General features: G+C 33.8%; 1 protein-coding gene and 1 non-coding gene across 4 annotated transcripts; one reads left to right on the top strand and one right to left on the bottom strand.

The window, feature by feature from the left end:
* Window positions 1-3,155: 3,155 nt before the first annotated feature.
* On the top strand, window positions 3,156-9,191 carry IP5PII (myo-inositol polyphosphate 5-phosphatase 2). 3 transcript variants are annotated; one of them, XM_011071931.3, is made up of 10 exons: window positions 3,156-3,509; window positions 3,596-3,695; window positions 3,790-3,867; window positions 4,338-4,425; window positions 4,561-4,665; window positions 5,459-6,275; window positions 6,567-6,751; window positions 7,824-7,932; window positions 8,206-8,354; window positions 8,761-9,191. In XM_011071931.3, exons 1-10 carry the CDS (start codon window positions 3,480-3,482, stop codon window positions 8,972-8,974), a joined length of 1,875 nt encoding a protein of 624 aa, XP_011070233.1. In that variant the 5' UTR covers window positions 3,156-3,479; the 3' UTR covers window positions 8,975-9,191. The 3 variants fall into 3 exon arrangements, with proteins under 3 accessions (XP_011070233.1, XP_011070236.1, XP_011070237.1); XM_011071934.3 differs by lacking the exons at window positions 3,156-3,509; window positions 3,596-3,695; window positions 3,790-3,867 and having other exon boundaries at window positions 4,338-4,420; XM_011071935.3 differs by lacking the exons at window positions 3,156-3,509; window positions 3,596-3,695; window positions 3,790-3,867 and having other exon boundaries at window positions 4,346-4,435.
* Window positions 9,192-10,771: 1,580 nt separating this feature from the next.
* On the bottom strand, window positions 10,772-10,873 carry LOC148789226 (U6 spliceosomal RNA). Its single transcript, XR_016064180.1, has one exon. It is a non-coding gene; the product is annotated as a U6 spliceosomal RNA (small nuclear RNA).
* Window positions 10,874-12,034: the final 1,161 nt, after the last annotated feature.

Below are 12,034 nucleotides of genomic sequence, written 5' to 3'. Positions count from 1 at the left end.
AACAATTGGGATTTTAAATAAAAAGTTGGTGGAATATATATCTCATATATAATTCATTTAAGAGGTTTTTCTGAATATATATAGATCCTTTTTAAAAGAAAAGCTCTATAAAAACTACTTAAATCTAGTAAAAAGATATATGTTACCAATATTTTGTCCAAAATCCCAATTATTAACATTTAACAGATATTATTAAGATTAACTTTTTTAGACATACTTTTAACTTCTAAGATTAAAAATAATTTAACTTTTAACACCTGAAAGTATGCCGTTATTTATTTAGTACTGTAAATTACAAAAATGATAACAAATAGTACTCCGGTCGTTGGAATTTTAATCTTTTTGTAAAGATGACATGACAGCCAAGTTGTACAATCTTTGGAGGGTTTTAAGGCTTTAAGCATGAGTTGGAAGGCACCCCTCACCACTCCCTTCCTCCCCCTCCTCCCAATCCCTCTGGCATCCCCCCGTTGCCCCTTCCAATGTCATCCAGAGGTGGAGGGCAATGGAGGCGGGTGGGTGATCACAAGCAGATCCCAAACGTGAGGAGTGTGCGGCGGCCTCCGCTACGGTGGGTGATCGCAAGCAGATCCTAGAGGTGAGGAGGCCGGCACCCTCCTCTGCGACGACATCGGCGTTCTAATCATTGTCCCCAGCAATTTTTAAAATAGAAAAAGTGAATTAAATATTAATTAATTTAATTGAAAGTAATTAAAAGAAAATTAAGAAACAGTAAAGTTTTTAAAAGAAGTTAAGAAATATTTAAAAAGTTTTAAGAATTTTTTTAAATTTGTAGTTAATAATATAATTATTAAAATATATTTAAAATAAATAATTATTCAAATTAATCAATAGAGGTAAATTTTATACTTAATAATTATTTATTGATATAGATATTAAATGAATTTACTATCTTAATTTTTGTATTGTAATTTTAATTTAAAGTATAAAATTTTACATAATTTTTTTAAAAATTTTGGTATTTAAATAATGGCCAGTCAGCACACATGGCAATACACGTGTATAAATTTCTTGAAATTCAATAAATTACCTGCCATGCAGGCAATTTCTGGCTGATTTTCAAAATCTTGCCGAAAAATTGTGTAGAAAATTCTAAGTCAACTTACTTGTCATCATTGTAATTTACAAGACTAAATAAATAAGGGGCATATACTTGTGGGACTAAAATTCATAGCGGATAAAGTTAAAAGACTAAAATAATAATTTTTCCTTTAATTTTACAAACTTAATAGACCAAAGCGAGAAAATAAATTTAATGACCATTTTATCCTCTAAAAAGTCAAAATTTAATTAGAGGGACCAAACTGAAACCAAAATTAAAGTTTAGAGATGCTAAAGTTTATAAATGAATTTATGGAACTAAAATGATTCTAAATGCAAACTTGAGGACCAATTATACTATTTACCATAAAAATATTCATCAAACAAGAACAAAATTATTTTTATTAATAAAAATATTCATCAAAATGAGTATTTTTGCATTTATTCTTAATTATTTAGTTTAAATAAAATAATTTACTATCAATGATCGATGGCATAGTTGTTTTTCCGGTGATTTGGTTATCATTTCTCAAAAAATATGTAGCGATATTATTAGTGGGGAGGAAAAAATTTAGAGAAAAATTATATATATGGGTAATAGAGTAAATAGAATAAATTAAGTACCTTTTTTTTTTTTTATCTTTTTGGACTTATATTTTTACTTTTTTGGACAAAAACGAAATTAGACTCTGAACGCTTTTCATTTACATCTAGCTTTACTTCCCTTCCAACTATTCTCCCTAACCAAATTTAAATATTACGTGATGCTCTTGTGCCGTTTTCTAGCCACTTTGAACAAAATCCGTCAGCTAGCGTCCTAAAATCAAGCAAATTAAAAAGTTAAAAAATATTTTGAAATTTTAGAAAGTTAAAAAATTAAAAATAAATAAAGGTAAATGGCGAAAAATATCTTTACTTCTTTTTTTAAATTATAAGTAAATAATTATTTAAATTTTAAATTTAAAATACAATTCAAACGTTAGTCAAAATTCAAAAAAATCAAAATGTAAATTTCTAAATTACAGAGAATCCAAATGTAGTAATACGATACATTAGGAGAGACAATGTAATTTTTCCTATAAAAAGAATAGGAGGATAGTGATGTGGAAAGTCCTAACTTTTAGGCAAAATATTGGAAATACCTCTAGTGAAGGGTATTTTCGTTATTTGGAAGCTCAGGATCCGCGCATCAATAAAGGCGAGTCAGATAGACCTGTTTTGTGGCTGAAGACCCGACTCAGGGAGGGCCGTCCGATCGAGGATGACTATCACCCTGATGGTGACGCGTGGCCAAAGCAACAATATCCACACGGGCCTATAAATACCCCGACGCATTACTTCTTGAGATAACTAACATTTGCTATTTTCGACCTATATTCTCCAGTTCGCATATTTTTTCTCGAACAATTCTAACTTGAGCGTTGGAGGGTCGTTGTCGGGGACGAACCCGACGAGCCTCACGTTCATGTTTTATCCTCAGGACCTAATTATTAGATCTTGGGAGAGTACGTGGCCGTGATCGAGATAACCAATCAAGGTCGCATATTTCGAGCGAGATCAGATAGTTTGTGTGATTTTCCTAATTTAAAGGACCAAAACTATATATATCCAATGCGTGTGAAAGGTTGCTATAAATTCAAAGGTGCTTAGGATAATTCAACCGACTTCAAACACAATCAGGATAATTATATGAGGGAACACGAATACAATAATACCGATTATTTCCCCACTGTCAACGTATCTTTCATACAACTAGAACAACATGTAATCGTGATTACTACTGATATATATATACAATTGCAATCATGCAACAAGCAGACAAATCTTGCATGGGGGGTTTCTATCTTCTAATCTAGTGGACTCATATGTAATATTCAAGGAATTGAAAATCATTTTTTCTTACTGTTGATGTCAATGGCTGATTTGGGTACTAACTCAGTCAGAGTTTAGTATATTGGAAGATCTCTGGGTGTTGACAACGACATGCTAATATTGTAGCCCCCACCCCCCCCCTTCCCCCCCCCCCCCCCCCCCTTTTTTTTTTTGCTTGGTTGGTGTTCTCTTGCGTTTTCAATCATATCATGCGTTTTGATTTTCAGGATGAAAATGACTATATATGTGAGGACCATCGAGAATTTTAGTGTGCAAGTTGAGGAAGTGGATGTCTGCAAGCTTGACCATTACTTTTCTATTCTTCTTTTTTGCTGTTTTCTCATCTGTCTTTTCTTGTTTGGTCGAAAGCACGAATCTTCCTGGTATTTGGCATTAATGAAGAGAAGGCCTAAAAAAATGTACAACCTGTACTGGGTTGGCGTCAAATGATGTGTTTGAGCTCCATATATAGCTGGCAAGCGACAGTAGTTTGTTTAGCATTTGTGAGTTTTGATTCTTGAAGTGGAGGTTGTGATCCTGGGAGTATGAAAGCGAGAAGAGGAAAACGTTCTGAGGTAAGAATTCAGGTCTGATAGGAACGCGTCTTAGGTGTTTGTGGAATTGCTTGAGCTAATGAGGTTGAATGGTCTGCTGTCCGCAGCCCTTTTGGCCCTCCATTGTGATGAAGAAATGGCTGAATATCAAGCCCAAGGTTTATGATTTTAGTGAAGATGAAGTTGACACTGAGAGTGAGGATGATGGTATGGTTTCTGTTAATTATGGATGCGTTTATTTATTGATCACATATTTATTTTCCTGTCTTGCTTTCTTACTATCACTGTTCTTTTGTGTTAGCTTGTTCGCTTAAAGATGAACGTATACATGATGATCATGCCGATACAATTCAGACAGTTTGCTCGAGTAAAACTGCAGGTAGTAACTATATTAAATTCTGTTTAGTGATTCCATCATGTGAAGTGAATAACCAGCTCTTTCTATTTTGGTTGTTCTGAAAATTGAGCATCCACTGGTTTAAGTAAGCTAGTGCAGCTAACATCATAAATTTAGTCTGAGGTAAGATAATACGTCTGAGATTTGCTGGACCAATTGCTATGCAAGATGATGAACTTCAGAGAACTAGAGATGTGCAATCTTTAAGATTAATGTGTGGTATACTAGATTCTTGCCCATGTATAAACCTATTGAAATTTTACATTTCTTCTTTACGTTAAATCACGAAATAGTAGAAATGATTATTGTTTCAAATGTTTCCTGATGGACTTGACGCATGTTGAGGATATTTTACTTTTGTTGTTTAGCCTTGAAAATTTATTGATGCAAACTTTTTTGAAAAACAAAATCATTTCTGGCTTATGTTGATGCGTGAAAATCTAATAATACAGGGAAACCTTTGAAAGACTATTCGGTGAGACACAGGAGAGGAAAATCAGAAACTTTGCGACTCCAGTACATAAATACAAAAGATGTGAGGTTTGGCTCAGTAAGAAGTCATAATTTTTTTATCTTTATTTTGTGGTGATAAACTTTTCCACCTACAAGTGGGCTATTGTTGATTCATTTTATTGGCTTACTTTTCTACAAGTAAAAATGGTTCATCTTTTGCAGAGTAACAGTAGGTACATGGAATGTTGCTGGAAGGCTTCCAAATGATAATCTTGAGATCGATGATTGGCTCTGTATGCAAGAGCCAGCAGATATATACATACTCGGGTAGGCATATGATAAAACTTGTGAACTCTTTGGATGACTACATCTATTTAATAATCATTTGAAAACTGATTTAAGTTTGTATATATTAGATTTATAAACTGGATTTGTTTGGGAAAGGAAATTGAAATAAGGAGGAAAATAGTATTTATAAAAATACCAAAATCATTTATTTCTTCTCTCTTCAAGAATTGAGAAGGCACCAATCTAATTATTTAATTATTTAGATATATTTGCATATAATGTTCAAATTTAATTTTCAAATTTTCTTCTAATTCTTCCTTGATGTTTTATTTCTGTAGAAAATAATCATAAGAACAACTGTGCCATCTCTGCCCATGTGCTCTTCCTTTCAAGACCCCCGGCATAGATTGAACTGCAAAATCCTGCTTCTTGAATAGACTCGTCTGAATCACATCTTGTTACTCGATATGTCTTTTTAATATAAGATCACTTTTCACCCTTAACTGCTTCTCTTCTGTCATCTAACAAGAATACTTGGTAATCCAGATATTCTCTTGATGCATATCTAGATATAATAAAGATTTTGATCTCGTCATTTGAAGTTGCAGTGTACGTGGTATTATAAGTTTATTTTTTGATTCAGCATCTGAAACTGGGCTTAACTTCACTTCCCAACTTCCCAACTTTTCTTCTTTAGCCTATATGAGAAGAGTTCTAATCTTCATCTTTTTACAATCAAACATGACCAAGCTGCGACTATATTCCTTGTTTATTAATTTTTGTTTTAGAATACAATTTTATTTTGGATAATTCCTAATTCTCATTTATACAGTTTCCAAGAGGTGGTTCCTTTGAATGCTGGGAATGTACTCGGGGCAGAAAATAGAAGACCAATTCCCAAATGGGAGAAAATCATCCGCAGAACTTTGAATAAGTCACTGGAACCTGATGCTAAACAGAAGAGCTACAGTGCACCTCCCTCTCCAGTTTTTAGGACTTCCTCTGCTTCTGATATATTGGCTGATGCAACTGATACTCCTGTGCTAGACATATTTGGAGAGGATTCCATAGGCACCATCGTCGGCGGTGATCCTGAGATAACCAGCATGCGGAAGAACATCCGTCTGAAGAAAATATATAATATTGATTGGGATAACAGGTTGGATTGGCCTGAACAATCATTAGATGCAACATCCCAACCTCTATCTTCTAGATCCACGTTACGAAGAGTACTAAGCAGTTCCGCAAGAATTGGTTCTACCTGGATGAGCAACGGTCTCACCTCCAGCCCTCAAAATATTCCGCTGAGTGGTTCTGGCTTAAAACGAATGCACCGTAGCTCTGGAAACTTAGGATTGATCCATATGGACCAGGAAGATGAGCTTGAAGTTCTAGATTCTCTCTCTGATGAATTGGATCAAATCTCTGGAGAGGAAGAAGATTCTTTTGTAGAAATGACAGAGATCAGGCGTGAAAATGCTCTTTCAAGTGAAGCAGTGAAGTCACATCCAACTTATGTACGGATCGTAAGTAAGCAAATGGTTGGAATATATGTATCTGTGTGGGTGCGCAGAAGGTTAAGGCGACACATAAACAACTTGAAAGTATCTCCAGTTGGAGTTGGGCTTATGGGCTACATGGGCAATAAGGTAGTCTTTCCTTCTTTCTTTTCTTCCCACCTCTCTCTTGTGGTTTTGGGTCCCGTTGAAGTAGCATTCATATAGATCTGTGCGACTTCAAGTTTGTCATTTAACCTGAATAATCTGAAAGCTTGTCTGTGTCTCTCTAGATAACTGAATGCAGGTTTTAAAGCTCCCAAGGAATCATACATAACTTATCGACCCTAAATTTTGTGTTACTACAATTTATACCTTAGATCAGGATTTTAGTTATTTTTATAATTCTGATCCATAGACAATTTTGTTATGACTTCTATACAGGGATCTGTTTCTGTTAGTATGTCTCTTTTCCAAAGTCGTCTCTGCTTTGTTTGTTCTCATTTAACCTCTGGTGAAAAATATGGGGCTGAGCAAAAGCGTAACTCTGATGTTCATGAGATTATAAGGCGCACTCATTTCTCATCTGTCTTTGACATTGATCAGCCACAGACAATTCCATCACATGAGTAAGTACACAATCTTGTTGAGGATTCTCCTCTACATGTTTGTCTGCTGAGTACTCACAGTTAATCCTATATTCTATGGACCTATGGACTGCTTCTGTATCCATATTTGTATTTTCTGATTGAAGTATAACACTCTTAGTTTGACAAATCATCTTTCTGTGAAAACTGGTCTACTGCATTGATTTCATTTCGATGTTCTTGGTTGATATGGTATAGAATATTTGACGAACCGACAAGAAGGACTACATTCAGCTCCTCTGGCTTTAATCTCAAGACATAAATTAACATTCTTTCTCTCAGTAGTAATGAACCGGAAAGAGTTGTTACTGTTTTCACTGAGCTATGAAGCATGTGGTTACCTCAGCATTCAGTTTTCTGTAGTTGGAATATCGACTCCGTTGTATTATTTTAAGCTCTAAGTCCAATAAAGAGGCCTTTGTGAGTTTGTAAGAACAAGTCCAAGGAACGGCGTGTTGTCACACTACATTGGAAGCATTTAGGTAGCTTATTAGGTTAAGAAATACAGCCAGGCTTTAGGTAGTCATCAATTAAGGTGTATATTGGATACCAAATCTCACACATGACCTTCATCAAGTCGACCAGCATATAAAAGTTATCTTTATGGTCCATTTCCCAATATGACATGCAAGGATGCATATTCTTTTTTCAGAAATATTTGTTGTTCACCTAGTTTTTTCAGCTGTTAGGCAGGAATGCTACAATTATATCCACTTCGCCTTTCGTCTTATCCAGGAAGGAAAATGGAGATGAAAGAATTATTACAATTTGGGCCTCTAGATTGGGTGTTGAAGATGCAAACTTATCTATGTCCTCTGATTTTCTAGTTTATTCGTGACAGTTAAACCACTGAAGACTCTTGCATTTGGCCTAAATTCTTGAGAAATTTGGTGATTGACTGTTAAGCATACCCGAAATCCTTGAGCACTGAAGCTGTTGGTTTACAATCACCTGAAAATTGAACTTTTCTAACAAAATATGCTCTTTCCTTGTTATCTAATGCGTTCTTGAACTTATGTTACAGTGATTAATGAGTCAATATTTCTGTGAACAGTCAGATATTCTGGTTTGGAGATTTGAATTATCGCATCAATATGTTGGACTCAGAAGTAAGGAAGCTTGTTGACAAGAAGCAGTGGGCTGAGCTTCTCTACAATGATCAGGTATAATGCATAACTGTAATCATGTTGTAAATCATTCCGCCAGAGTTGGTTTTACATTGCTTTAGCCACTATTCCTATCATTGTGGTTGATATAAAGTGGATAAATTGTTATGTTAAATCATGAACTATTACATTTTTGTTGTTGATGATGCCTACTAGAATCTCACTAAGCCTGCCACACAACCAGCAGCATTTTTACTAAGTGCTACTTTCATTTTGATATCTATACTGTAAGTGATACAAAACGACATAATATGAGCGAACTCATTGCAGTTAAGCAAAGAACTCCGGAATGGGCATGTTTTTGATGGATGGAAAGAAGGGATCATAAACTTTGCACCTACATACAAGTATGAGATTAACTCTGATAGATATGTTGGTGAAAACCCTAGAGAAGGAGAGAAAAGGAGATCTCCAGCATGGTAAGTGATGTTTTCACGAATTGAATCGTTTCATAATTTTCAATTTAACGACACTATCTGCTGCTCTCAGCTACAAATCTAGAATAGGACCTAAACACAATGAACTCTTTTCTTTGGACCAGTTATGAAATGATAATAACCAGAGATCTAATAATATATGAATCTGTGCACAAAATTTCTTCAACATCATTCTCCACATTCTTTTCGCTAATAGTGTTTAGTAATGCACCAACAGTCATCCTGGCTCTCTTTAGTTCGCATGACCATTGTGAACGCATATTAAGATACAAACTTGTAACCAGATTGTATCATGCACTCATCTGCATCATAATTTGTGGGAGAATACATTTATCTTTTGTACTACGTAAATATGAAGAGAGTTAACAAGAACCTGCATGTTCCACAGGTGCGATCGGATACTTTGGTTTGGAAAAGGCATTAAACAACTTTTCTATAAGCGAGCAGAGATAAGGCTATCAGATCATCGACCTGTCAGTTCAATGTTCAACGTTGAAGTCGAAATCTTTAATCAACGCAAGCTCCAGAAAGCACTTAATTTCTCCAGTGCGGTCGTACATCCTGAGGTTTTTCTTGATCAAGTTGACGATTACCAACTTTAGCATGTAGATAGCTACAAATCCTAATAACAGGGGGGGTGATAACATATGCCATCTTCATTTTCTTCAGATGGAAAATTTTGTGCACGTCTTTTGTTTTGATTTTCATCAAGATGTAGAGGTTTGCTTTCATTTGGAATTCAAATAGTTGTGCTCATGATGTATAAAGACATAACATTAGGATTTCTGCTTAATTCTTATTCATTCTCTTGGATTACAATACTGTGAAGTATAAATATATTTGATGTTAGGTTATCAGGGATAAGTGTAATCTGCGCTACTCATCAGGAAGATGAGTAGATTGCTCGTACCTCTATGTTCATACATGGGTGCCTTCAGCTAGCCAGGAGTGGGCTGTTGTTTATGCTCTACCCGCCGTTGGTGTACACTCAATACATGCGCACGCATACAATACATTTATAATAATAAATAAATTAAATAAAAAATTATATTATTGAAGGTAGGATTTTTAATGGGTAGGATCTTACCCTATTCGAATCCATGTCTAAAAGAAACTCAGAGATTGCCCAATTCCCTCAAGATCCAGTACCGTTGTTTTGGATCCAATTTTTTTGGTCCGGGTAGGACCTAAATCCATTACCGAATTGTTTTTTAAAAAACTAATATAATGTTAGATTTTTAGTTATAAATTATTATTAATCAATAATTAAGTTTTTATAAATTATAAAATTACTATTTTTTGTTATAGATACAGATATTAAGGTATTTAATATTTATATATTATTTTTTATTATATTTATATTTATTATAATATATATATACACATCAAAATTTGGTATTTGGATTCGGTTAATCGGCAAAAAAATCAAAATTTTTTTAAGAAAATAATTGAATATCAAATTGAGTTTTTAGTTTGGTATCGGTAAAAACTGAATTTTTGATTCGACCAATTTTGGATCCGTTAACCAAATCCAAACCCAGTGTATAACTTTTGAATGTTTACTTTTAGTGTCAAATTGTGTTACAACATGTGAATAGCAGAGCCGCTTCGTTCTCCATCCCTGGCATTGCCGCAGCCAACTACACCGATGTGGGCCACTAGGAGGAGGACACTGCATTAGATTAGAATTTTATTTTCTACTTTTCAATTTTGAAACAAAATTGTAGTGAATGTTGTTAGATTTTTTATTATTTACACATTTTTTAAATTTATATAATCTTTCCCCTAATTTAATTTCATTCCATTCCAATTTTTAAATCAAATTTAGATATACAATTTAACTAAAAAAGATTTTTTAAAAAATTTAAATTTATATATATAAAATTTTGCAACGAATTTTGGATACATCAGCTAGTTACAAATACAATTCAATCGTCAGTCCAACTTGTCAATGCAAAACCTATTGCAACAGTTCTGTATCCCTATCCCAAATTTCCGCACTCCAAATTGTCGGACAGTGGTCGTAAGTTACTTCAAATATAATCCATCCAAATGACTGCTGTTTTACAACCGTTCCTAATGTCCCGACGGTTTGTGCTCTCCCATTGCAACGGGTCCTTTTTATGTTGCAATGACCGTCGGAAAATATAGATCGAGCATCGGAAATTCTATATAGTCCCGTCGCAATTGCTTGGTTTATGCATGAAGAACTCTGGTGTAACATTTATGAAGTTTAAAGTCAACTTAAGAAAATCAAACGTCTTTCAAGAATTAAATATTGTAATTTACGGTGAAAAGTTCAATGATTTGTACGAAAAGCAAGAAAAATAGAGGATGTAAAAGATGATAAAATGAGGTGGGCTTGAAAAGTTGGTAAGAACTCGTCACTCACGAGCTTACATTCGTTGGATCATTTTTCGATTTATGCGTGTCACCTTACGTAAGGATCATGCTAATCTTATTTGTATTGTTCCAATTTTATCCAATGTTCCCGAAGGGACTTACTTACATTCGTCGGATGACGTGAAGTACGAAGCAAATACGACATTATTTTTGGGAGAAATAGAAAGAAAGAAACCTAATTAATCTCAACCATGAAATATTAAGAAACTTAGAGTTTAATGCAATTTATTGATATTAATTAGGTTTCTTTCTTTCTTTCTGTTTCCCGAGCAGCTGGTAAATTGTATTAAATCAGTACAACTTATATAACTATGTATTAAAACTTATGTTTTGTTAGAAGAAAAACAAAAGAAACTTAATTATTATTTAGTACTTCCACTAATTACGTGATGATGAGTTAAATGCAAAATGGTCACTGATCAGTTCTATGTCAACTATCGTGTGGGATCCCTTGTAATGGGGAAAATTATAGTTTTGATCACTCCATTTAAACTGTTAAGTGATGGATAGAAAACCACTTTTAAAAGGTTAAAGGTGGTCTTTCAGAAGTGTTTTTTCATCACTCGCTTAACAGTTTAAACAGGGTTGGAATTAATAGTACAATATTTTTTCTTTCTATGGGACCAAAAGTATTGAGTCCGTAAAGTGTGGGATCAAAATTGCAATAGTACCTATTCGGTGGGATAAAAAGTATAACTTTTCCCCTTGTAATGTTCAAAAAGTATTTTAAGTTTTCTTTGATTAAGAAAAGGGATAGTTACACCCCCTTCCTTTGAGATTTGGTGTAATTATACGTAAAATACCTATAGTTTAGAAAATTATATCTAGTATCCTTGAAGTTTGCTTCCGTCTAACAAATAGATCACGCCGTTAGTAAAAGTTCATTGAATTTGCTGATATTAAATAAAAAAAACTGAATAAAAATTGATATTTACTCTCGTTTGATTTATTACTGATTTATTGCAAATCAAATAAATTTTTCCGACTAAACTGCCCTTATAACGATGAAGATATATCTCTCCACATGCATTAACATATGAAGACGTATTATTTGGCATGCAATAAATTAGTAAAAAGTCAATTGGGAGTAAATATAGATTTTTATCTATTCTTTTTGTTAATATTAATAAATTAGGTGAATTTTTTACTAACAAAAGGTCTTATTTTTAAGACGGAAGTAAACCTCAAATGTGTTAGATATAATTTTTCAAATCTAATTAAAATCACACCAAATCTCAGGAAAGTGAATATAATTATCC

This window comes from Sesamum indicum, linkage group LG2 (genome assembly GCF_026168435.1).
Source record: "Sesamum indicum cultivar Baizhima isolate 11 linkage group LG2, ASM2616843v1, whole genome shotgun sequence".
In the NCBI taxonomy this organism is placed as follows: domain Eukaryota; kingdom Viridiplantae; phylum Streptophyta; class Magnoliopsida; order Lamiales; family Pedaliaceae; genus Sesamum; species Sesamum indicum.
This window is presented reverse-complemented; position numbering and strand designations above follow the sequence as displayed.

Excerpts from the sequence above, each read along its gene's own strand:
- IP5PII (XM_011071931.3), top strand. The coding sequence starts at position 3,480 with ATGAAAGCGAGAAGAGGAAAACGTTCTGAG. Across the intron at positions 4,426-4,560 it reads ATAAATACAAAAGATGTGAG|AGTAACAGTAGGTACATGGA; the intron begins GTTTGGCTCAGT and ends CATCTTTTGCAG. Across the intron at positions 4,666-5,458 it reads GCAGATATATACATACTCGG|TTTCCAAGAGGTGGTTCCTT; the intron begins GTAGGCATATGA and ends TCATTTATACAG.